The sequence below is a fragment of the Dama dama genome, chromosome 5, assembly GCF_033118175.1.
Source record: "Dama dama isolate Ldn47 chromosome 5, ASM3311817v1, whole genome shotgun sequence".
In the NCBI taxonomy this organism is placed as follows: Eukaryota; Metazoa; Chordata; class Mammalia; order Artiodactyla; family Cervidae; genus Dama; species Dama dama.
The window spans coordinates 104326890-104351751 of record NC_083685.1 but is presented as its reverse complement, the minus strand read 5'-3'; the positions used below and the strand labels follow the sequence as shown (position 1 = coordinate 104351751).

Below are 24862 nucleotides of genomic sequence, written 5' to 3'. Positions count from 1 at the left end.
GGAAGCAAGAAGGAAAAGCTGAGACCACAAGGACCCTAAGGGTTAGGAGATTAGCGAGAGCGCCAGGGCCCAGGTCAGCTGGAGGGAATAAAGCCAGGCTTCCCAAACACAGAAGGGCAGTTGGGACCAGGAAGCCTTTGCCTGGTTGCTAGGGGGATGGAAGGCCCAAAGAATCCACTCTGGTTAGCCTCACCCGAAAGGAGCAAAAGCCAGATTATAAATAATTTCATTTTTTATTCTCTGTACAAAACTTCTCAACCTATGAAAATAAAGTCTGCAAAAGGCAAAGTAACGCTTGAGCCTTGGAGGCCAGGAGGCTGGTGCACTCCGATCTACACTATGCACAGGTCTCCCCAGATGGGAGGGAAGCACCGGGGATAAGGTCCCTGGGCTCGGTGAAATGCACCCCTCTCTTCTCTCTGGAGGGAGGGGGAAAGCTGCGGACTGGGGTCCCTTGACACCCAGGAGCGGGTGTCACTGGGAGCACGTGACATCCGGCGGCGGTGGCGGCGGCAGGCCCCAGCAATCCCCCAACCGGCCACAAGGGGCCAGCACTATCCTGGCCACCGCGCGCCGAGTGCGGGAGTGGACTGGGGAGGCCTGCAGGTCAAGAGCAGACGTCTCCGAGGGTCTCCAGTCCCCCAGGGGCCATGCAGTCCGTGGACTGGGCGTTAGCCCCGGATCTCTGGCGCTGCCCTCGGCCGCTGAGACGGAGACCCGGCTCTGGGGCAGGCCCGCCGGCAGAAGTCTAGCTGGAGGTCACAGTGGTCCCGCCGCCCAGGCGCATGAGCATCTGCTGACAGTCGTGCAGCAGCCGGCGGTCACCGAGCTTCTCGAGCGTGCGCGCCGCCTCGGCCAGCATGCCCACGCGCTGCCCGGGCGCCGACAGAAAGCCGGGAGGCAGGTAGCAGGAGGCCAGCAGCAAAACCTCGGCCTGCTCCCGCCTCGTGGGCCGCGACTCCAGCTCCGCCGCCGCGCCTGCGCACGCCCAGGGAAGCACGTCAGGGGCGGGGCCGCGCCGGGGGTGGGGCTCGGACCCTGGCCCCGCCCCTGCCGCCCGGTCCTGCGTGCGCACCCACGCCTTTGGTCTTGGACTGGCGGGCTGCCATGCAGCGGGTCCCTTCCGCGCCTTCCCCTGGAGCACAGAGTGAGTGCTCCACAAAGGACAGTCGTCCCCCCCGAGTCTCAGGTTAGGGCTCCCGTCGGGGGCCACCTTGAAGTCCCGAGGCTCCTGTGTGTCTTACGGTCTCCCTCTGCAGCCTTCACCTGGCCTGCGACCCTTCCCACCTGGGTCAGCCGGCTTCTCACCTCCTTTGCAGGGGCCGACCCTCCTCCTCAGGCTGCGATCCAGGAGCTGGTGTGTCCGCGCCGGGCTGGCCCCTGCCATCAGTCGGGCAGTGGCTTCATGTAGGAACACCTGGGCAGGAGGGGCCAGGAGAGGTTCCGATCAGGCCCCCACTCACTTCAGACACCTCATGTCTGTCCCCACTGCAAGTCAGGGCCCCGTGGGCACTCACCCTCCGCATGGCAGGCCGGACATTCTGTGCCAGACGCCTCAGGCCACTCAGGTCCCTCTGGAAACCACGAAGCTCAAGGGCAGAGGCCTGGGCCCCGCCTCCAGGGCCCTGAGAGGCCTGGGTGGGTGCCGGCAGCTTCTGCCGCTGCCAGAGGCTGGTGCGTGCCACAAGGAGCAGGTCACACAGGAGCAGCTGCATGGCCTAGGGGTGGTGGGTAGGGCAGGGCAGGGGTCAGGGCCTCTGGCTGTGGGAGAGAAGGCTGGGGGCTCACGGTGCCAGGGGCCGGCTCCGGGCTGCACTGCCGAGGCACTGCACCTGCCTCACACATGCAATGCAACAGCAATGCACCGCGGGGCCGCCCGCTCTCCAGGCCCCCATGCCCCCACCAGCCTGTGCGGCAGCCTCCAAGGAGGGCCCTGCCACATGTTCACCCCACCCTCCTCCTGGAGGGGGCGACACTGAGGCCAGAGGGAGCAGCCACTCTCCCCTGGACCCAAGCCTTAGCCAGAAGGCAAGGCCACCTGCGTCCCCTGTCCTGTGCTGTTGGGCTGACCCTGCAGTCTTCTGCAGCCCAAGGGGGACCATCCAGGGAGTGGAAAGGCCAAGGCCCCTGAGACGGGCCAGGCCCCCGGCCCCAGCCCTTACCTTGTCAATGGAGCTGTCAGCTGGTGTGGTGGCCAGGCTGTCCTGCAGGTACCCACTGGCCTTCTCACACATTGCCAGGCTGGCTGGGCCAGACTCAGCCTTCCCGCGGCCTAGGATGGCCCGGGCAGCCTTGAAGGAGTGCAGAGCTGCCCTGGGCAGGGGTTTCCTGTTGGGGCCAAGGCAGAGGTGTTATGGCCAGACCTCCCTCTGCCCTGGTTCTGGCTTCATGGGAAGAGCATGGCGGGACCCCAAGGACACAGAACAAAGCTGGGGGCAGGGTTGGGGGTGGGGCACGAGCATGCAGCCTGTGCTCACTCGGACTCCTGCAGGGCACGGGGCAGGTGCTCCACCAGTGGGTACAGCCTTTCGGCTGCCTCCTCATCCCGCCGAAGCCAGTGGGTCACCACAGCTGTCAGAGAGGCCCACCACTTGGCCACCGGGTCTGTGCCTGCAGAGGGGGCACAGGGGGCAGAAACTCAGTCACATTGTACCTGAGGCAGAGTTGCTTGGCGCTGGGGCTGAGGGCGTCACAGGTGGGAAGGCCAGGGGGCTCACCGGGGGTGGCAGCCATGCTGGAGCTGATGGAGAAGCTGCACGCAGGAGCCCCGGCCACATCCGAACAGCTGTTCAGCAGCTGCAGGTACCCCAGGGCATCTGAGAACTCCCTGTGGCAGGAGAGGACAGGCAGTCAGGATGGCTGGCAGGGGTCCTCACCTCTGCACACAGCACAGCCTGGCATCCTGGCTCCTCCAAGAGCCTCTATCCCCTCCTGCTGGGCTGGTGGGAAACTGAGGCCCAGAGAGGAACCGAAATGCACCTAAAGCCACAGTGGCCCGGCTCTGGCCACCCACAGGGTCCCTGGACACAGCCTCTCCCAGGCTCCACCGGGCAGGGTGCTCTGGCCTGCTGAGGCGCACGGAGACACTCACTTGTCCCCCTCAGCTGATCCAGGGCTGGGGCTGGGCTGGGCCACGCAATTCAGTGCTCGCTCCAAGAGATGTTCACGGAACAGTTGAGTCACCTGGGCCAGGGGATCCACTGTGGAGAAGAGTGGGCGAGTGGAAGGGTGAGAATGGCCCCACCCCTCCTGTGCACACGCACCTCCCTGCACTAGGAATCCTTTTTGGGCATGGGTGGGCCTGGCTCTGAGACAAGTGAAAGCTGGTGGATAAACACTCCGCCCACCCGTGGACAGGATAACCCACCTGGGATGTACTCCCTTTCCCAACCTCCTCACTGCATAGTGATGTTGTCTGCAGCACCTCCCGATGATGCCCACCCCCTGGCCCCCCGCCCCGTCCTCCTGTTTGCCTCTGAAGAGCCCCAGCTGAGACAGAGCCAGGCTGGCCTCCCCATCTGCACATCCCCATAGCCACACCAGATGGCGGGGCAGCAGGCCAGGGTGGGCAGGGACAGCAGAAAGGTAGGGGACAAGAGAATGGGAACAGGGGACGGAGGCGGCGGCCAGCTGTGGGGAAAGGGGTGGGCCCAGGGACAGGCCCAGGGTGAGAAGGCACCTGGGTTCCCAGCCACGCTGTACAAGCTGTCCCTCGGGGCGCTACACAGGGCCCAGCTGCCGTCCACGAAGAAACGGTGGCCCACAGGGTGGCAGAGCCACTGCATGGCAAGGGGCACTGAGCCGCTCTGTGCCAGGCAGGCCTGGCGGGCACTGCTCAGGAAGAAGCGCTGTTGAGGAGGGAACAGGCTGTCACACTGAACCCTGGCTGAGACCCCAGCGGGCCCACAGCCGCCCCCATAACCACGTGCCTTTCTGTGCAGCCCTCACCCACTCACAGAGCCCCCATTGGTCACCACCTACTCACTGTCAGAAAATGCAAGACCCGGGGCAGACTGGCCTTGACCCTGAGTGCAGCGGCCACATAGATCTCAGCCAGCGTGGCCACAGACACGGCGTCTCCTGCGCACTCGGCCAGGTTCAGGGCACTCAGCGCCAGGTTGGCAGCGGCGAGGTGCCCACCTGAGTACTTCCCTGGAAGATAAGAGGGCGTGAGGCCAAGGGTGGTGCAGAGGCATCAGGACCCCGGGGGCCCAGCCCTCGCCCGCATACCCATGGTGTGCAGCTGGTGCAGCTTGTGGTAGACGAGGGCCGCGTCACGGGCGCTGGTGCGAGCATCTGCCTGTAGGGCCCTGTCCCTCCGTAGGCCCCCTGCCCAGCCAGCCAGCCAGCGGCCCACCCAGAGACGCTGCAGCAGGTGGCGGATGAGGCTCCAGAGCAGGCTGCAGGCCAGGTCCAGGTGGGAGGTGGGCAGAGGCCGGCCCAGGGCCCGCAGGGCCAGCCACAGCTGCTGGGCAGCCTGGGCAAAGTCCCCCTGGAGGTGAGGGGTTTTCAGGTGAGAAACATGGGGCTGTGCTACTCTCCCACCTTGGGCCCCCCACAAGGACCACACCATCCCCAGCAGCACAGGCTGGGCCCCCAGGGGTCCACAGGAGTCAGAGGGGTAGACAGGAGTGGGGAAAACAGGGGAGGTCCACGGTATGCCCAGCACCTTCCCAGGCACTGCTCAGGGTCCCGGCCCTGCCTGCTCCTATCCCCCGGGGTCTGGCTGCTTACCCGGGCTAGGTCCAGGTCGGCCTGCTTGCGATGCCTCCAGAAGTGCACGGCGGGGCGTGAGTGGGGCCGAGTGACTGGTTCTCCGTAGACAAAGAGAAGTGCCAAGGAGAAAAGCACCAGCAGCCCATTCATCAGCCAGACCAGTGGGGGCAGCAGCCACGGGGCCCAGCCAGGGCCATCTGGGGGCAGATAGAGGCTGGGGACACAGAGGCTGGGCACCCAGGAAATCCAGAGCCCCAAGCCCACAGGACAGGATCCACATCTGCGAGAGCCCCCCTCCTACCACCTTACCTCTGCCCTCAGCACCCAGCATGCTGCGCCCAGGATGGTGATTGATGCTGGTGGTGTCGGAGGGGCCAGCAGGACCCCGGCTGCCCAGCAGGGAGGCCAAGGGGTTGCAGGAGAGACAGAGGAAGACGAGCGCACACAGGGCCAGGCGAGAGCGGTCCAGCATGCCCTGGCTGTGGGGGGCAGGCAGCAGCTCTGGCTTCACCTGGGGGGGGGCGGGCAGAGTGGTGAGAACAGGACGGCGTGACCCAGAGAGCATGGCTCCGGGAAGGAGGGGTCAACTCTGCCCCCTGCCTTACTGTGGGAACCTCTCAGCCCCATCTTTCGTCTGTCTATAAAAGGGGAGGTGGGATGTATGAGGGGACTGACCCAATCCTGGGGCTCAGAGGAAGTTGCTAGATGACAAGAAGGGAACAACACTGCAGGCCCTACCTGGCCGTCTTCAAAGACCGGACTGTCAGGCTCCGAGTCACTGCCACTTCCACCACTGCCACTGCCCCTGCTGCCAAGGGACAAGGGGCTGCTCTGGGAGGGTGAGCCGGCGTCTGAGGGGGGCGGGCTCAGGGTGTCCACCACCTCTGGTTTCATGCCCTCCATGGGCACATCTGTGCTACCTCCACTGCTGCAGGCTGACACCAGGTCCTTCAGTGATTCTGTGAGCCAGAGAGGAGCAGGCTGGAGTGACAGCTCCACACCCCACCTCACCCCAAATCAGAGCTCAGGACCTGGGGGAGCTGCAGGCCACGGAGGGCCAAAGAGAGGTTGAAGGGCCCTTGCAGGGCAAGAACTTCAAGGGAGGCCAGGCATGGAGGGGGCCAGAACTCACTGCTTTTGTGGACAGCAGTGCGCAGACTCAGGTTCTCCTGCTTGAGCTTCTGGTTGCTGTGCTGAAGGAAGCGGATATAGTCGATGGCCTTGCGCAAGACGGCAGATTTATTCAGCTGCAGGGGTGGGGTGGGAGGGAGATGGCACAAGTAGTCAGGCCAGAGAGCTGGGCACTGAAGCGAGGAAGCAGGGCTGCTTTGCAACACAACTGCCTCAGGAGATTTGCATCTGCTCTTCCTACTCCCTGGAACATTCTTCCCCTAGAACTTGCCGCCCAGGTAAGTAACACAGACAACAGCACCTGGCTGACTGCTGTCAACATCATTGCACCTTTATGCCTCACCCTCTCACCTCCTCCAGGTCTCTGTTCACACATCGCATCATCTTTGTGAGGCCTTCCCTGACCATCCAATTCAGGTTTGCAACTTCCCCCCATCCCTCTTCTCTCCAGCACAGCACTTATGCCACCTGGCGCACCCCAACCCAGATCTGTTGGCACCCCCGCACCCTGCTAGAACGTCAGCTCCTCAACAGCAGGATCTGTCTGTCCTCTGTTGAATCCCCAGCACCTGGAAGAACCTGTGCTACCTGGGGCTTCCCTGAAGCTCATCTGAACAGAGCCGCCAGGCCCGAGGAGGCTGGGGCCCCAGGACTGTCTGCCGAGCCCCATCCTCCTCTTCCTCCCATGTGCCTCCTTCCCCAGAGCCGCCCTGTTAGGGCCTCAGCCCACACCTTGGCCTCAGTGCCCACCACCAGGTCCTTGAGCTCAACAATCTTGTCATTGATGGAAGAGCGGTAGCGTTTCTCGATGGCATTGTGGGCTGTACGCTTCTCGCCGCGGCTTTGTGCCGAGCCTGGAGCCTTGCCACCGGCAAGTCGGTTGATGGGCAGCTTGTCAGTGTCCACTACCAGTGGCACCGTGGCCAGGATGGCTCCACCACTCACCAGGGTCTGCAGGGCCAGGCATAGTTAGCGGGTGGACATGCACGTGAGCAAACCCCACACCCCCCACCCCGTCCAAGCCACCTCCCCACCCTGCCCAAGCCCCCTACCTGCAAGGGCGCTGCCTGCACAGCAGTGCCAGGGCCCAGGGAGCGGATGCCCGCTGCTTTCAAGGGGGCTCCCACGTCTGTTTTCACGGTCGTCAGGAGCAACGAGTCTGCCTTGATGAAGTGGGGCTGCAGCAGGACCTAAGGACAGAAGGAGCCTCAGCCATGGGCTATGGGTCTAGGCCCCGGGCCGCCACCTCCCTGATGCCAGCCAGACCGCCTCACCGGGACCTGCTGTATCTGGGAGGTCACAGCTGTTGCTCCAGGTGCCACTGTGGGGGTGGCTGTGGCTGTCAACAGCTGCTGGGGGGCCGCGCTCTGAACCTGGCTGTGCAAGGAGACGGGCGGGACCCCTGGCAGGGAAGCCAGTGGCAGGCCAGGCAGTGACTGCGAGCTGCTCCCCGGAGGGGTCCCTGCAGAGATGAAGGCTGGGGCTGAGGACACGGGCTGTTGCAACCCACTCCCAACCTGTCCCCCAGATCCTCATCACCATGTGACCTGGGGATGAGTCACTACCCCTGTGGCCGCGGTTCCTATCTGGATGGCTCTGCCCAGGGCTCTGATGCAAGTATGCCAGCCTCCCAGCCAAGAACCGCTCTGCGGAAGGGTAGCTGGTGTGGACCCTGGGCAGTGCGGGCAGTGCTTCATCCACAGGAGCCCGAGAACTGCTGGTGAGCAAGCGCCTCCAGCCACAGAGGAGGGGCCCGACTGCTAAAGCCTGCAAACTCCTCTACCAAGAGCACCTGACCCCCACCTCCACACGCCCTCCTTACCTGTGGAGAAGCCTCCCGGAGGGCTGGGGTAACCCACAATCGGGGCAGAGCTGAACTGCGGTGGGGTGGTGGCCGCAACACTCTGTGGCAGGAGAGCCCCAGCCAGGGGCTGGGGGGTGGTGGGCTGGAGGATGGTCAGGGGTACTGGCTCCTCCTTGATCCCAGGCCCCGGGGAGAAGGCAGGCACAGATGGGTACATCTTCAGGGAGGTGGGTGCAGGCTGGGGAGGGGACAAGGGTGGAGGTGTCGCCTTGGTTGCCTCCAGGAAGCCTTCAAGTGAGGAGCTCATCGTGGAAGGAGGTGGGGATAGGCTGCCCGGGGAGCTGGCATCGGGACTGGCGGGGTCTGTGGTCCCTGCTCCACCCCCAGCGTAGGGCGGGTCAAACAGGCCCGGGAAGTCGCTGTCTTGGTTGTTGATGAGCTGAAGCATGTCTGCAGGGAGGAGGAAAAGCTGTGAGCAGCAGTGGAGCAGGTGTCGTGTGTCTTCACGCCCCCCCCCCCGCCCCCGTGTACACACAGTGTACACGTGGGAGCAACGCCACAGAAACAAAAAGCCACTCCCAGGAGCCCACACTCACAGACATCTGGGACATCTGGAGCTTTGCCCAGTGCATCAACAGCGACACTGGACAATGCCAGCGGCCCCTGAAGCAGAGGCCCATGACTGCTCAATTCAGAACTGCCTTTGCCAACCCATTTCTCTGTGCAATAGACTGAGACTTGGGGCAGAGTCAACTGCCGGCCATATGTGTGCCAACCAGTGTGTCCCTGAATGTTCTGGGTACAAGCCCAGGCCCTGTTTGCAGCCAAGCAGCCTTGGGACCGGCCATTCAGGCTTCAGCCTACCCTCAATGAAAGCCAACGTCGTCTGTCCTGACTCTCTTCCTCATACAGACTGGACACATGGCCCACGGCAGCCCAAACTGGCCGCAAGCCCTCTCCCCCAGCTGGCAACCAGCAGTCTGGCTGGGTCAGTCCAGGGCCCTCTAACCCACTGAGGGAGTCATCCACTGGGTCAAAGTGCTCTGCAGGACCCATGAGCAAACCCTGGGAGCCCCAGGTGTCCCCTAGACCCCCAGCCTGGGCTTCTGGTGAAAGTGTCCTCTCACTGGGCCTTAGTCTCCCCATCTGTACGGGACAGACAAAACACTTTGTGACAGACAGCTGCACGGAGGGGGGCCTCAAGGTCACCTGAGTCCCTCCTACTGACAGGTGCCAGGCAGGAAAGTGACTGCAGGGGACGACCCAGGCTGCCTGGAGAGCACAACGGAGGATGGGGTTGGGGGGTGGGGGTGCCAGGCTCAGCCCTCCTGTCCTCAAGCACAAACACTTGGTAGACCCTCCAGGTCTGCACAGGTCATAGTGCACAGAGTGCTTCCTCCCGCAGGTCCCCCTACCCCAGGGTTCACAAGCCCCTTTGATAGCTGGGGAAACTGAGGCCGAGAGAGGAAACTGGCTGAACCCGGGGCTCCCACTGTCTGTCAAGCCCAAGGTGCCCGCCAAAAGGGAGTCCCAGGAGACAGAAGGAAAAGCGGTCCTCCTCCCTGCGGAGCAGATGTGGGAAAGCCACCCCCTTACTCGGGACGTGGGGGTGGGGTGCCTACTCCTCTTAGAGCAGGGAGCGTGTACACCTCTCCTCAGGGCACCGAGGATGGAACCCCACTGAGGAGATGAAAGCTCTATAATAAAGGGGTGGAGACCTCCAAAAAATACCTTCGAACGTGCAGTCCATGGTTCCGCGGCCCAAGCCAGTCGCCCCTCGGGGCGTCCGGGCGGCTGGCCTGCCGGTCTCCGAGCACAGACTTCACCAGCGGGGCCGGCGCACTTTAAAGCCGCCGAGCTACAGAGCTACCCACTGGCCCCGCCCCCGCCCCGGCCACGCCCCCTCCCCTCCCCGCCCCGCCGGCCAGCCCCGCCCTGCGTAGCCGCGGGCCGGGCATGGGGTGAGCGCGCGCGGCCAATCAGCGGCCGCGCCACCGCCTCCTGGGGCCCCGCCCCGGCCCCGCCCCACCCCCACAGCGCGAGGCTCGGGTTGCGCCCCGAGGCGCCGCATGGGGGCCGGGGTTACTAGCGGACGCCGGCCCTTAACCCACTAGGCGCCGACGTCGGCAGGGGTTACTGGCGGTCAAGTCAAAGAAGAGCGGCGGAATGAGGGGCTGGCCAGGGGTGCCCCAACTCCGCAGCTAAGTCTCTGGCTCTCTGACACCCTGAGCCGGTCTCGACCACGCTCAGCCTCAGTTCGCTCTTGGAAAATGGGACGAGCACGATTCCGGCTCCGACGGGGACAAGTAAAGGTGTTACTGGGTGCAGTGCTTAAGTGAGGCCAAGGGCTGCCTGGCAGTGGGTGTGGGGACCTCCCCTTACTGGGCCGCCCCAGCATGGGCCACACCCCACCGCAGGGACCCCTGGCAACAGTCACTTCCCAGGGAAACAGGAAGGGAACCCATACCCCGAAGTGATGGCCAGTAACAGCTGAGCCTGAGCTGAAGCCCCACACAGACATCCCTTTGCAGAGAGGCCTGGATCTGGGACGGGGTCAGTGACCCCCACCCCCAGCAGCCTCGGGGTGAACCTGACTCACTTACTCACTGCAGGGTCCGGGGAGGCCAACAGGCAGCCCAGTCCCTGGGACAGAAGGTGAGGAAGTCCTGGGGTGACAGGCTCTGGGGGTCTCTAGAGGGGTGCCCAGGCCCTCTCCCCTTCTGCGTAAGGTTCAAGTTCTACACAAATGAACAGAGCCTGGCCAGCAGCCCAGGTTGCCAGCTCCAGCTTTTGTGGCCAAGTGGACCCCAGGCTTAGGCCAGCCTCCAACTGCGGCCAAGCCCACCCGCAACCCTTTCTTGGTGTCCTGCAGCCTCAGCGGGTGTTGGGGGCAGAGACCCCCTGGCCCTGATGGCTCTCACTCTCCAGGAGGCTCCTCTCCCTCACATATCCACCCTTCTTTGTCTGGGTCCTTCCATGGCCTTGCAGCGGGTGCCAAGGGCAACTGAATTCTCCACCTCCTTCCCTCCTCAGTTGGTGGGTGCTCACACCCTCCCTCAGCCCCCCAAATCAAGACATTGGTGTTGGCAAGGCTCCTACCTCACCTGAGTACCTTGAGACTGGGAGACACTGAGGCCTGAATTCCAGGGCTGACCCACACCTGAGCCCCTGCAGGGCCAGGGCCAGCTAGCGTCAAGCCTACCTGCTCCTGACCGTCCCTCTCCCTGTCTCATGCTCTCTTCCCCCTTTGTTTCCCATTTCACATGTCTTGGCTTTGTCCCATCCAGACCAAGGACCAAGAAGGGGGAGGCCCATGGCTAATAGGGTCAGGAACAGCTGCCAAGAAGGCTGGTCTCAGGGACACGATCTAACAAAGATGCAGTGAGAAGCAAGCATCTGGTGGCGTGTCGAGGGGCCACCACCCCCTGAACTCATGGTCTGAGGGCCCCCTCTCACTCTCTCCTAAAGCCAGATCTGGGTCCCAGAACTTCCCTCCACCCTTCACTTGCTGTGCAGTCCCAGGCAAGTCACTCTCCTTCTCTGAGCCTTCACCTCTGGCCTTGGAGCAGGGGATTCTAGGAGGCAAGAGAGGCCAACCCCCTCCCAGGGTGCATAGTTTAAGGAAGCTCTTTCCAGTCCAGTGGGTCTGAAAGGCTGGCCAGGGCTCCCACAGTGGGGGCCCTCAGCTGGTGAAGTAAGCACTCGCGTGACCTAAGACTCAAAGCCTGCGTGGCTCCTGCACTCACTCTGTGGGTAGAGGGGAGGTGTGGGCTCAGCCTCAGGGGGCCGACCTGCCCCTCCCCTAGCCTACCTTCATCTTTTCCCCTCCTGCCCTCATTCTATCAGGGCCTAACAGGAAACCTGAAACCCTCTCCCCCCTCCCTGGCTCTACCTTCAAACATCCCTCTGAAGGCAGATGTGGTCCTTTTATTCTCGGGCCTGTTTATCCTGTGAGGCCATGACAGAAATCCTCGGGGGACCCCCACAGTGCCCACCCACAGAAGCCCAGCTCTAACTGGAGCCTATGAACCATCCAGCTGACACAAGGCCTTGCACCCCAAACTCTTTGTACATGCCTCCTGGGACAGGGAGCTCACCACCTCCCCCATATGGCCTGGCCCATGAAGCTCAGATCTGTTTCTCTGACAATATCTACTGCCCTCTCCTAAATGTTAGGCCAGTTCCAGGTGCTGGGGGTGCAGGAACAGAGCGTGAAGACCTCCTAGTGGAGCTTCTGTTCCAGTGAGGGAGGCCAACCATCTACTAATCCATGGAGGAAGTGGGTGCAGGTGATGAGCATCGTGAAGAAACAGAGGGAATCAGGGCAGGCCTCTCTGTGGAGGGGACATCTGAGTAGAGGCCTGAATGAAAGGAGGGAGTGGGCCAGGAGGAAGGAAGGACATCACGGGCAGTAGGAACAGCAAGTGCAAAGGCCCTGAGGTGGGAGCAAGCTTGGTGCACTGTCAAGACAAAGAAGAGGCTGGTGTGACTGCAGAAGATGGGGTCAAGAGCAAAGGGGGTCAAGGAGACAGCCCAAAGCTGGAATTCCAAACCACGTTTATCTGTCGCCTGAGCTAAGAACACCAATTCTCAGGGAATGGGCAGAAAAGGGATTTGTGAGCAGGTCACAAAGTCTGCAGCAGACAGCATAAAGCAACAGCACCGCTCCACCTCTAGCTGCGCAAGGGAGGGAACAGGGCAGCGGTGGGGAGCGGGCTTGCACCCTGCCAGCCAGCCCCACTGCTCCCACCAGCATCTCCTGGAACCTCCCAAGAAGCACAGTTGGCAGGTTCGCATGTCCTCAGCCGATCATGTGTGCAGCAGGGGCACAGTCTGCCTTTGTGTATGTGGGGCTGCCCAGGGACGTGGCGGGTGCTCGCTCTTCCTGGAATGGGATGGCCCCAGGGCCAGAGCCCCAGGGGAACCTGAATATGAGCCCTCTAACCAGATGAGGCCACTAAGGCTCAGAGGGAGGCCATATGCCCCAGGTCCTCCAACTGCCAAGTGAAGAACCTCAGACCTACACCCAGGCCTGCCAACCCCCCGAGCCCACAGCCCCCAGCCCCACCTGCCAGGGGCAGGAGTGAGCCCTGAGGCCAGCCTGGCTCCGTCCCAACTTGTTGCCACCACTCATCCCAGGTCAGGATGTGAGTGCAGAGTGCTACGCGGAGAGGAGGCAGCATGAAGCTCCAAGGCACTGCCCCCTCTGAAGTGTGTGTTTTGGTTCAAAGGTAGCACACTGCTTCCGAGCTGCCAGGCTGCTCTCTGGAACAATAAACCTCCTTACACTCTCCCTTGCAATATGTCACATTTAATCAGAGCATCACCAGCACTGGGTTTTATCATTTGCACCTACTTTGGGGTGCTTTCCTTAGTCCTCACAACTGTGTGACTGGAACCTTGAAGGTGCTTTAATTTGCATCTCTGAGGCTGCCCCGAGGTGGTTGTGCAGCAAACCATCAACTATGGCCAGAGACCCAGAAACACCTGCTGTGCTTGGGCCCTCCTCTGCCAGCTAGAGACAGATTTCCTGCAACATGTTCTTGGCCTGGGAGGCAATCCCCACTGGGCCTGGCCTTCCTGCTGCTCCCCACACTCAGCTGGGCAGCTGGGGACAATGGACATGTCCGCCCCCAGTCTGTATACCAATGAGGAGATGACCGTGGCATTTCTGAGGCTCCCCCCTCCCCTATCGCAGGTTCAGGTGTGCACGCCCAGTAGGTCCCAGGGTCAAAAGGCACATCCACGGGGCCTGTGGCTGGCAAGAAGGACAGAGGCACTTGCTCTGGCCAGGAGCCACTGCCACCTGGCCTGCCCCTATCAGCTGGGCGAAGTCCAGACCCCAACCTCTGCCCGGTGGTGACCCCGCCTGGGGCTGGGCAGGTCACCTAGGATGTTTGCATCCAGTGAGGTGACCACCGGGCAGAAGGTAGCTCCCAATTGCCGGCCCACCCGCCTCCCTGGACTGCCCCCAGCACTTTTCTCCCCATCCCCCTCACAGGTGCAAGGGCTGGAACTCACAGGGGCTCACGGGCAGCCCACCTGTGGCCTCACCCCAGCTTTCCAGGGCAGCCACTGCAGCCTAGAGAGAGCACACAGCCACACCGGGAGGGCCTCTGCTTCCTGCCACCCGGGGCAGGTGGGCCAGGCACCCAAGGCAGGACAGGGATGAAGAGGGGCCGTGTCCAGGGGGAGAGGCCTCTCCCAGGCTCTGCCCTCAGGACCTCTGGACGTGAGGACAAGGCAGGGGCGCCCTGTGGGGGCAGAGTGTGTCCAGGGCATGGGGAGGGCCTGGAGGGAGGGACAGGACTCATCACAGGAGGGCCGGCCCGGCCCACCTGACATGTCTCAAACACCACGCTGAGACAAGGGACTGTATCTTGGGGCTCTGGGGAGCCATGGTGGTTAGGGAGCTGAGCAGGTATATGCTGTGGCCAGAGCAGGGCTGTAAGCCATCTTGAGCTTGTTTTCTAAGGAGCGCCCATGCATGGCAGCACCAGGGAGAGAACTGGCATGACAGACTGTGGGGAGAGGCCTGGGGCGGTGGGGGCAGGTTGGCCCCCATGTACCTCTTTCAGCAGGCTGGCCTGAAGCCCAGGAAGCCAGGTCCCTGTGGTTGATTTAGGGACTGGGCCGAAGGCAGACACCTGGACTTTGAAGACAGAGTGAACTGGGGAGCCCAGGCAGAGGTGACTTCCAGCTATGCACTGGAGGCCCAGGCCACCCCTCGACCAGGCCCACCCAATCAGCAGCCTCCAATCGACTCTTCATCACTGAGCAGCATAGTGCAGTGTATGAACCAGTGGGAGGCGAGGCCCTCCACGGCATCAACACAGTCCCAGCACTCATGCAAGGTGGCTCCCACATACCCTCTCTCATGGCCACAAGGGACACCAAAACAAGAACAGGAAAAGGAGGCTGGGAGCAGGCAGACCCACCAGGAGTTGTGGTGCGCTGCAGCCAGGGCCCAGCCTGCAGCACAGGACCTGGGGCTCCTGCTAAGGGCGCTGGTCACATGACGGAGTCTGGCCAAGGCACATGCCCAGGCTGGGTGGGGCTCAGAGCCATGGGCGGGCTCCCTGATGCCAGTCCTCAGTCTCATGAGTCAAAGGCTCTGGGCTAGGATGAGGAGGTGGCCGTGTAACCTGTGACCCTGTTTCGACCTACTCCCGGGCCCCCAGCATACCTCCATATAGAGCAGCCTTCTGAGTCCCCTGCTCTACGGAGTCTCTCTCTCTCACTCACACACACACACACACACACACACACACACTCACAATGGGAGACTAGCATTTAAGAGTGTAGGCCCTGGAGCTACCACCCTAGGTTTGAATTCTGGCTCTACCATGCTCTGCTGTGTGACCTGAGACAAGTCACTTAACATCACACTGCCTCTGGGATCCAGTTCAGCTTTCACCCCCGAGTCAACGCTGCCTGGCCTTCCTCTCAACTCCCCTCCAGGGAACCTGGCAACTCTTGGGCCCTACCAGCTGGGTTCTCAGCATCCATCCAAAGAGTGATTGGCTCAAATGTGTCACTTTTGCTAACCCTAGGGTGGCCACAGGCTCCATGGATGAGTCCATCCAGGCTATGGGAGGTTTGGGTCCTGTTCTCGGGGCCTGTTTTCCCCATCAACCAAGTGCAAGGTAGCCAACGTGGCTGAAACTGCATAGGAAACTCGGAGGCAACTTGTGGAGGCTGGAATGTGCTCTGTGCACCGTGGGCAACAGCCTCCTGACTGGCCCCTCTGCAGCTTCGCCCCCAACATCCTCTTTGTAGAACAACCAGAGCAGTGTTTCCAGGTGTGTAAGACAGCCCACGCTGCTGCTCCCGCCTTTCCCTGCCAAGTCCTCTTCCACCCACCTGCCCAGTCTCACCTGTGCCCCTCCAACTCCTCGCCGTGCCCTCTGCAGGGAAGACATCCTTCTCAGGGCTGAGCTCAGGTCCCACCCCACCGCCCTACCCGAAGCAGTCGCCCTGCCCCAGCTCCCCCACAAGGTGTAAATATCTGTTTATGAGTTTCCTTAGGGTGGGTGTGTGCTTCCAAGAAAAGGGGGAGCCCAGGTCTGTGAACCCCTGGTGCCTAGGACCAGGCCTGGTATTCAGTAGACGCTCGATAAACGTGTGCCGAACCGATACCCGGAGCCAGTTAGGAGAACCGGGACCTGGTCTGTCAGGGTCGGCGGGACCGCAGCGCGCGTGCGCAGGAGCGCGGGCGCCGAGCTGAACTCTCGAGCCGGAGGGAACGACCGAGAGTAACCTCCCGCTGACGTCAAGGCCGGGGCGGGGCGGGGCCTCGGCGATGCCGGCTCCCCGGCTCTCGTCAACGCCGCCTCGCCACTGAGGACTCGCTGGCCGCGGGGTGCGGGCCGGGGCGCCCAGAAGCGCACGTGCTCAGCGCCGAGCCTCCTACAAGACCCGGCGGGCACGGGCGGCTCCGCCGGGACAGGACCGCGAGGCCCGCAGCGCTCGGCGCAGAGACCCGGGGCGCCCTGCCCAGAGGCGCGGGCCGCAACGCGACCCGCTCCGTGTCCCCCGCCCGGCGCCGCCTGCGCGCGGAGCCCAGTGCCCCTGACGCACCTTCTATGTCGGTCAGCAGCGCCGCGTCCAGCTCGCACGGCTCGGCCAGCGCCAGCTCCAAGGCCGCTTCGCTGAAAGGTGGTTCGTCCATGGCGCAGTCGCCTCCTCCCGGAGGTCCGCCGGGCCCGCCGCAGCCGCTCCGCGCGTTCGCGTCCCGCCCCGAACTCGGCGGTGCCCGGCGCCCGCGAAAAGTTCCTCGGAAACTGGGTTCCCGGCGGCGGTTCTGCGGGGCAGGCGGGGCGGGGCGGAGCCTTGCAGGAGCCCCGCCCCCGGGTGGACGGTCCCGCCCAACCTGAGGAGAGTCAGGCGGCTCCGGTCTGGCCTGCGCACCCGTCCCCTGGCCGTTCCGTCCCCGCGCAGACTGCTGCGGGGCTCCGGCAGGCCCCAGCTTCTCCCGCCCTGAGCAAGGAGGCTGAGTGGAAGCCCCGGGTTGGGTCCGCCCCAGATGTCTCTGAACTTGAGGCGGGAAGTGACCCGACAAACCTCATTCCTAGATTTGGGTCTTTAGAAGACAGACTAGTCCAAGACCTGCTGTGTGCCATCTGGCCAGTTACCTCACCACACTGTTCCTCAGTTTCCTCAGCTGTAATGGGGCTTGATGGTGTCTCCGAAAGGGCTGACCGGGACGTTAGTGACGGTGGCCGGCTGGGCCTGTTGAGATGAGCCTGCCCTTCCTTCTTTAGATCTTCTGAAGAGCCTGGAAAAGGCTAGAATTTCCCACTCTGACTTACTCTGTTTTCCTCTCAGATCCAGCTGTGGGACTGACAGAAGGGCTGGGGATTAGTGGGCCCAGTCCGGCTGCTGAAGGTGGGCTGGCCTCTGCACCCAGAGTTCAGGAGCTCACCAGCACAAGCTCACACAGCCACCTGGAGCTGTACCAGGACTGAGCCCCATCCCCAGGGCAGCTGGGATGAGGTAGGGGCTGTCTGTGCTTTGGGCCTGGGCCCCCTTGCCCTGGGTCAGGACAGGCCTGGGCAGGTCAGACGAGACAGCTAGGCTGGGGAGAGGGCTGGACCAGGACCCTGGGTCCTGTGGACTGGGGGCAGAGCTAGGTGCCAAGGGAGGGGCCTTATGAGGTGGACTGAGATACTAACATGCAGGTGCTGGAAGTGTGGAAGCAGTGAGCAGAGGCACCCTTGGTAGGGGGAAGCCAAGGAGCCTTATCAGAGGTCTGGACCCCCACCTCCACCCCCAACTCCTCAGTGAATCCAGCCATCCTGAGTACTGCTTTGCTCAGATTCCAGATATAGCCTGTCTGACCACACCCGCTGACGGAGTGACATTTGTGGCGCACTTTGGAAGGGGGGTGTTGCCCAGACCAAGAGAGGCCTTGGAGGCCCAAGTCCCTGGGGCTCAGCCTGGACACGCAGGGCTCTTTGTTCCCCTCCCGGAAGTGGCTGCGGTGGAAAATTACCCAGACCAGGGATGGCCAAGCCCCGGGGGACCTCCAAACCATATCTGTTTCCCAAGTGATCCTGCTCAGGGACCCTTGGGGCCTGGCCCCCCAGATGAACTTCTGTGGGGGAACAGCCCCCTGCATCCTGATGCCCAGCCCCGCCCCGCCCCCCCCAAGTAGGAGCCAAGCACCCAGAGGGCCTTGGGAATCTGGGGAGTTCCCTGAAATTTCCAACAGCCCTTCCCAGGCTGGGGAGGGGGTGCTGTGTGAAGCCTGAATACCAAGTTTCTTAGAGTCAGGAAACAGGTCTGGGTTTTCACCTGCTTGCTGTGTACTTGGAACATCTTACTTCACCTTTCTGGTGTCTGTAAAATGAGAACACTCCTTCCTGCTATAACCCTGCAGAGTCTGTTGTGGAGTCAAGGTCAAGACAGACGTGCCTGCTTGTCTTGTAGGCGCCTATACCGCATATGTAAAGAGCAAGCTGAGTCAATACGCACGCATAATTGCAGCAATTCAGAAGAAAGGGTGATGAAGCAGGGCCCATGGAGTCCCGCAGCCAGCTGAAGTGAAGGCTGGCTGAAGCCCCCTGTAGGGCCCAGTCGTGGGAGCAGGGAGGAATCTGCCACCAAAGAGATCACTGCTTCACTGGGCAGCCTGAGACCAGCCGGGCAGGGCAGGCGTCCAGGGGAGGGTGGAGAAAGCCGGCTGGGGCTGCGGCTCTTCGGTGAACATGGTCCTTTGAGCGCCCCTCCCCTGACCCTCCCGGGGGCTCTGCTGCCGGCCGCACCAGCACCGGGCGCCAGAGCTGCGCGCGTCCGCGTTAACCCTTTTCTTTCCGGAGGACGGCATCCCATTTCACAGGTGAGCAGAGCGAGGCGGCGGGGACGCTCGCCGGGACCCGCGGGGGCGCCTGCCGGACGAGCCCCGCCCCGGCCCGAGGCGCAGCCAATGGGCGCGGGGCCCCGGGTGGGGTGACGCGGCGTCAACGCCCGGCTCCCGGCGGCAGTGTCACGTGCGCCGCCCGACCGACTCGGAGCCCCGCCCGCGCCGCCCAGCCCAGAGCCGGCGTCCGGCCGGGTCCCACCTGAGAGGCCGGCCTCGTCTCTGCTCCTTGCTGCTGTGTGCGTCTGAGAGGCACAGGGGCATCGTCTGTGGGTTCAGAGCCGTTTGGGGCAGGTGTCCAGCGCAGGCAGGGCCGAGCCCTGTCCTTGATGCCGGAACTCAGGGGCAGGTGGCGGGGCAAGCTTGGGAGCTGCCAGGGCTGCCTGCCCTGGGCATTGCCTCAGGCTACACAGACCCCTCCCCACTCCTGGAGCCCCCCTGCCTCTGGCCTGCCCGTTCATGCTTCATTCTGCAGTAGTGAGCTGGGACCTGCCCAGCTTGTGGCCGAGGCAGCAGAGAGCCTGCAGGGAGCACTGGGTTCCTCCCAGCTCCCCATCTGGTCATTGTGGAACCAGATGGCCATTGACATGGCTGGTTCTGGTCTTGGATGACCGTGTGTTCTCATGCCAGTTTGACTTCTGCTATATACTGGACAAGTCATTTGAAGCCCTCTCTGAGCCGCTCTGGGGGTACACCAGCCAGGGAAGAGCCTCAGGAACTCAGTGAGGGCTGGGGCTTACAGGAAGAGTGAGGCATCAACTGACACCACTTCCAACTACACGCGCGTTCTGAGTTCATTGTCAAGTGTACATTTCACTGAAAGCTGCATTCCTGGCTTTTCTTGAAAAACGGGAGTTGAGCAACAGCAGGCTACAGCGGCCTGTGAGCTTCCCTGGTCCCCTCTGTCCCTGGAATCCACCCAGGCAGGGCCCTGGAGGCATCGGGTTAACTGCGTTTGACCGCATTTCTCACAGCACAGGACACCCTGCCTGCAGCTCCGGGCAGGGGTGGGGAGGGAATGGCCCATCCCATGGACGCCCTGGTGCTGAGGTCCTGGAGCCCCTGCACAGATCCTCTGAAGCCACCCAGCAAGAGCTGGCAGGGGTTCCACTACAGCAAACGGCACTTCTGGGTGAGTCCTGCATGTTCAAGGCCTCTTGTCTGCCCATGCCCAGCTCCTCAGGGCCCCAGAGACCTTTTCCTTGGAAGAGAGGGGGGCTGAGGAAGGACTTCTTCTCAGATGTCTCAGTGGGGGACTAGTGGGCAGTGGGCCATGAGTCATGAGCGGACCCACAGGGCTCCCCACACTGCCTCCTCTTCTGGCTGCTCCCCAAGACCTCCCCACCCTGCAGGCCCTGGAAGAGGGTGCCAGGGCTTCCTGGCTGCAAAGTGTCCTTAATTCTGAGAACTGGACTGGAGCTGCCCCTCCCCTCCTGGCCAATCTGGCACCCCACAGGCTCGGCATGGGATCCTGGCACATCCACGGTGATGTCTCAGGGTCACCCCACTTTGCCCCGCACTCAGGGACACAGGACAGTAATCTCAGATATGCAGATAACACCACCCTTATGGCAGAAAGTGAAGAAGAACTAAAGAGCCTCTTGATGAAAGTGAAAGAGGAGAGTGAAAAAGTTGGCTTAAAACTCAACATTCAGAAGACTAAGATCATTGCATCCAGTCCCATCACTTTATGGCAAATATATGGGGAAACTGTGGAAACAGTGACAGACTTTATTTTGGGGGGGCTCCATAATCACTGCAGATGGTGACTGTAGCCATGAAATTAAAAGATGTTTGCTCCTTGGAAGAAAAGCTATGACCAACCTAGACAGCATATTAAAAAGCAGAGACATGGAGAAGGAAATGGCAATCCACTCCCGTATTCTTGCCTGGAAAAGTCCATGGACAGAGGAGCCTGACAGGCTGAAGTCCATGGGATTACATGACTGAGCATGTGTGCACGAGGGAGATGGGTTGGTAGCAATAAAGTGGTAGAACTAAAAAAAAAAAAAAAAAAAGCAGACACATTATTTTGCCAATGGAGGTCTGTCTAGTTAAAGCTATGGTTTTTCCAGTAGTCATGTATGGATGTGAGAGTTGGACAATAAAGCTAGCTGACTGCCGAAGAATTAATGCTTTTGAACTGTGGTGTTGAAGACTCTTGAGAGTCCCTTGGACTGTAAGGAGATCAAACCAGTCAATTGAATATTCATTGGAAGAACTGATGCTGAAGCTGAAGCTCCAATACTTCGGCCATCTGATGCGAAGAACTGACTCATTGGAAAAGACCCTGATGCTGGGCAAGATTGAAGGAGGGAGAAGGGGACAACAGAGGATGAGATGGTTGGATGGCATCACTGACTTGATGGACATGAGTTTGAGTAAGCTCTGGGAGTTGGTGATGGACAGGGAGGCCTGGCGTGCTGCAGTCCATTGGCTCACAAAGCGTCGGACACAACTGAGTGACTGAACTGAACTGAACAGGGACACAGAGCAGGCCTCTTTCGGGCCCACAGCACTTTTCACAGGGGGACACACCTTCCATCCACAGAGCCTGGGGCCCTCACACTCTGGAGGCTGCTCCCAGACTCCCTTTGCATAGGGCCTTGGTCTCATTCCGACTGCTACCCCCGAGCAGAGGGAGTGGGGCAAGCTTCCCTGGCAGCACGGAGGCTGCCTCTGCTTAGACAAAGCTGGAGGTCAGCTCTGGCAGGCCCGACGGAACAGAGATTGCACAGCAGCAGTCTGTTTGTTTGTTTATTGTGGAGTATTTTACATGCAAGATCCCAAACTAGACAGACGTATCTAGGAGAGCTCGTGGGTAGACGGACGCTCTGGTATCACTGACCCACCCTCCAGTCCTGCTCTGCCGGCAGAGACAGACAGTGACAGACCGCTAGGCTGGGGGACGCCGACAACAAACCTGAGAACCCTCACAAATCAAGTGCAAACTCGAGGGAATAAATATTCACCCCCTTTCCTCCAGGAGCACCTGGAGAGATGCCATGAGCCTTCTGAGTTGACAGCTGTTCTCAGGGCACCCCAGGGACAGGAAGGGCTGAAGTTGGGCATGGGAGAAGTGGGGGCCTCAGGGTGTCTTCTGAGTGGTGAAGCTGGCTATGCCCACGTTGGGGACAGGGGAGGGGGCCCGGGCCTGGGGGCTGCCAGTACAAAAGGCTCAACTGTCCTCCACGGGCTTTCTTCCTCACTGGCCCACAGCCCCCTGAACCCTCCGGAAGGCTGGGTTGGACTGAGTTAGAAGCGTGCGGAGGCCAAGTGGGGCTGTGGTGGCAGGAAGGAACAGGAGGAGCTGGAGTCTGGGCACCTGCTGCCCCAGGTCCTCACTTGCCCCACCTCCCTAGGCTCCCTTCTCTGGACCCCGGTAAAGAGGGGAAGGGCAGGGTGCCGAGGCGGGATCCAAGGCAGACAGCACAGGTGATCACACTGAGAGGCTGACAGACAGACGGGAGGACAGACAGCAGACGGCCCCCTTGCCCTCTGGCCTGGCCAGTGAAGAGTCACTGCAGCTCTGAGGCCATTGTCCTTATGCACACAGATAAGCCAGTCGGTCACATTCCCCTGGGGGTCCTGGGCAGGGGCCGCTCTGGGGCAGGCTGGCCAAAGGCCCACCAGTGCCTGGTCACATGAACTCAGTGCTTTTTGCTGCTGCCCACTGGTCAGAGAGGCAGGAGGAAGGAGTTAGTTTTCACATCTCAGCACACAACACAGAAAAGGTTAAACACATCCCCAAGAAAATATTTTGACAAAATAAATATTTTAACCTATAATCAGGTATAATTAGTGCTTATAAGGAATCCCAGCAATAATTTAGTGTAATTACATACTGGATCTGCGGTCTCTAACACTGGCCGAGGCTGGTGGCTCGGAGGGTCTCACTCTGCTGGACAGAAGGCTCTGGCCAGGGTTCCCTCCTGGGAGAGCAGCCCAAGAGCCGAGCCTCCCAGACAGAAGGGAACCAGTGAGATGGGCCTGGGCACCTGGGGCCTCAGGACGGGAAGGGCGAGCAGCACCCGTCCCAGGCACCTGCTTCCTGGGCGTGGTGGGGGCAGGTGGGGCAGGCTGCTGTGACCTGATGGGCAAGCGGAGGGGCAGCTCCAGCCAGGACGGCTGGTGAGGCCCCCACCACTCACCACCCTAGCGGCTTGGCCTCTCTAGACTGGGCCTGGCTGAGCAGCTGGAGCTGGGGGACGGCTTTGTGGGGTCTCCCCGGGGGCAGGCACATGCCCCTGCCACACCGTCCACCCGGGGACTCCCGGGAGGCCGGTTCCTCCCTCAGCAGATGCCGGGCCCGGCTGCTGTGACTCCCGAAGGACTGACTGACCCCCGGAGGCCCAATGTCCCCCCTGGGCTGGCAAGGCAGGCTCCACCCCCACAGAGACACACCCCCAGGCTACACTAGAGGCCTGGGGATACCAGCTGGAGTGGCCAGGCACAAGCAGGCCACCTTGCCCTGCAGCTCATCAGCTGACTTTGGACGGTTCAGCATCCAAGGCTAACTGAGGGTGGGACCGGGCAGGGGGTAGGCGCAGTGTGGGGGCCCAGCCGGCGGGCAGGGTGCAGCAGGCTGACCCAGCTACATGGAGGGGCATCCTCCAAGGAGCTGGGGTGTGAGGTGCCAGTAGGACCCCAGGCCTCCCCTGTGGAGGGAGCTGCGGGAGGGCCAGACCAGGTGTGGGTCCCCCAATGGCACCTCAGTCTCCACACCTGCTCCTGCTGGCGCCCCCCCACAGCCCCCAACCCCACCCTGAATGCTCCCAGGAGACCCCAGCTTTGCCCTGATGCCAGGGAGTGCCTGCTAGAGCTCTGAGCGGGGCTAGGGCTCCCGGGCCGGCGAGAAGCTGCGGGCATAGCACGTGTGCACTTCTGGGCACAGGGCAGCTCAGGCTAGACCAGGCTGGGGCCAAGTGAGGACCCAGGATGGAGTGGGGCTCGCCAGCCGCCCCCACCTTCCGAGGTGGGCTGTGAGGTCAGGCTTCAGGACAGTCTGTGGGGGAGGCTGAGACCCCGCCCAGGAGGAGCACAGGGGCCTTGGAGCTGTGCCGGCCGCTGGGTCACTGGGATCTCACTCAGGGTCAAAACCGCTTGCTGCTGTGGGCCCTGGAGGTGGAGGCAGAAGCTACCCTGGGCCGAGCCGAACGAAGCACATTCCGAAATGCGCCTAGCTTTCCCGGGGGCCGGGGCCAGAGCCAGCCCTCACCGCGTAGGTCCCTCCACAGATGGAGCGGCATTCATGGGGGCAGCGAGGCCACTGCCATGTTACCTCTACAGGCTCTGCCCACACCAGAGCCATGGGCCCGCGGCAGACCCCTTGGTCCCAGCTCGGCAGTGGGCCTGGGCTAGCAGTGGAGAGTGAAGGGGGTCAAGCAGGTGGTAGATGAGAGATGCCACCCGCGGGCACCACAGAGCCTATTGAAGTGCTGACGCTTGTCAGGGAGTGGCAGTGGGGAGTGAGACCAAGCCCGCGGCTGCAGACCTGCCCTTTCTGGGACCAAGGAGGGCACAGGAGGGCAGGAGAGGCCTGCTGAGCTGGGCATGGGGCTGGGGTCTGAGCCCCTTCTCTGTGGGCAAGTGACCAGAGGAACAGCTCGGGAACAGCCCCAAAGGGCTGGCCCTGCCTGGGGCTGGGCCAGTCACCAGCTCTTCCTGGAAGAAACAGGCAGAGGGAGCAGGAGGGCAGAGGCTGAGGGGCTGCAGCTGCAGTGACACTGTCCCACCTCCCAAAGAGAAGGTGGCTAAAGCTGGGCCCAATGAGTGGGAGGCCTGGGAGCAAACACAGTGGTGTTTCCATGGAGACAGAGCAGCGCAGGACCAAGTGGGTGCGGTGGATGGGAGGAGTGGCCAGAGCCTGGTGTGGACCGGGGGCGAGAGGAGACCTGCCATGGGGGTGGGCCCAACCATAGGACAGCTCACAGGGCAAAGAGGGCATCCTCTGACCGCTCCGGCTTCTTCCGGCCTGAGGGATTCGAGGCTGGGGCCGGAGCGTCCGCTGGGGGAGAGGGGAGGTTGGGAACCATTTCAGCAGCTTTGGCCCTTTCTTCAAGGAATTTATCGAACTCTGAAACACAGAACAAGGCCCGGCAGGGATGGGTACGGGCTCAGCTGCCACGCACAATCCCACAGGCGAGGGCCCCTTTCCTCCTCTGACACCACCAGGGCAGGCAGGAAGCTCAGCCACAACCCAGGGTGGGTAAGGGAAGCGGGCAGTCATGACTCCTGCCCCACCACTGACTGGAAAAGCCCCTTGGTGCTTTTCCATGGTCCAGATCGGCATTGGTGGCAAGGCAGGGAGAGCTGGAGGGGCAACTTCCTCCTTGACCTTGGCAGGGACC

General features: G+C 62.1%; 2 protein-coding genes across 5 annotated transcripts in view; both read right to left on the bottom strand.

Moving 5' to 3' along the window:
* Positions 1 to 214: 214 nt before the first annotated feature.
* Positions 215 to 16525, bottom strand: SREBF1 (sterol regulatory element binding transcription factor 1). Of its 2 annotated transcripts, none has more exons than XM_061143660.1 (19): positions 16232 to 16525; positions 7670 to 8101; positions 7122 to 7309; positions 6900 to 7037; positions 6580 to 6798; positions 5849 to 5963; positions 5455 to 5675; positions 5026 to 5227; positions 4735 to 4913; positions 4231 to 4492; positions 3986 to 4152; positions 3680 to 3848; positions 3092 to 3200; positions 2718 to 2827; positions 2478 to 2610; positions 2163 to 2328; positions 1518 to 1718; positions 1309 to 1417; positions 215 to 978 (listed from the first exon to the last, which is right to left on the bottom strand). In XM_061143660.1, exons 1-19 carry the CDS (start codon positions 16320 to 16322, stop codon positions 749 to 751), a joined length of 3441 nt encoding a protein of 1146 aa, XP_060999643.1. In that variant the 5' UTR covers positions 16323 to 16525; the 3' UTR covers positions 215 to 748. The 2 variants fall into 2 exon arrangements, with proteins under 2 accessions (XP_060999643.1, XP_060999644.1); XM_061143661.1 differs by lacking the exon at positions 16232 to 16525 and adding an exon at positions 9383 to 9515.
* Positions 16526 to 21255: 4730 nt separating this feature from the next.
* TOM1L2 (target of myb1 like 2 membrane trafficking protein) overlaps positions 21256 to 24862 on the bottom strand; it is a 73099-nt gene continuing 69492 nt past the window's right edge. For all 3 annotated transcript variants that reach the window (XM_061143666.1, XM_061143663.1, XM_061143662.1), the window contains one exon: positions 21256 to 24588. In XM_061143666.1, coding sequence (XP_060999649.1) covers positions 24440 to 24588 — 149 coding nt within the window. In that variant the 3' untranslated portion in view covers positions 21256 to 24439. The remainder of the gene's footprint in view (positions 24589 to 24862) is intronic.

What these genes read in the sequence shown, in the direction of transcription:
- SREBF1 (XM_061143660.1), bottom strand. Translation starts at nt 16,322, where the DNA reads ATGGACGAACCACCTTTCAGCGAAGCGGCCTTGGAGCTGGCGCTGGCC. An exon ending in GCTGCTGACCGACATAGAAG is followed by an intron (nt 8,102 to 16,231) that starts GTGCGTCAGGGG and finishes TCCTCCCTGCAG; the next exon opens with ACATGCTTCAGCTCATCAAC. An exon ending in GCACCAGCTGCACACCATGG is followed by an intron (nt 4,153 to 4,230) that starts GTATGCGGGCGA and finishes CTTATCTTCCAG; the next exon opens with GGAAGTACTCAGGTGGGCAC.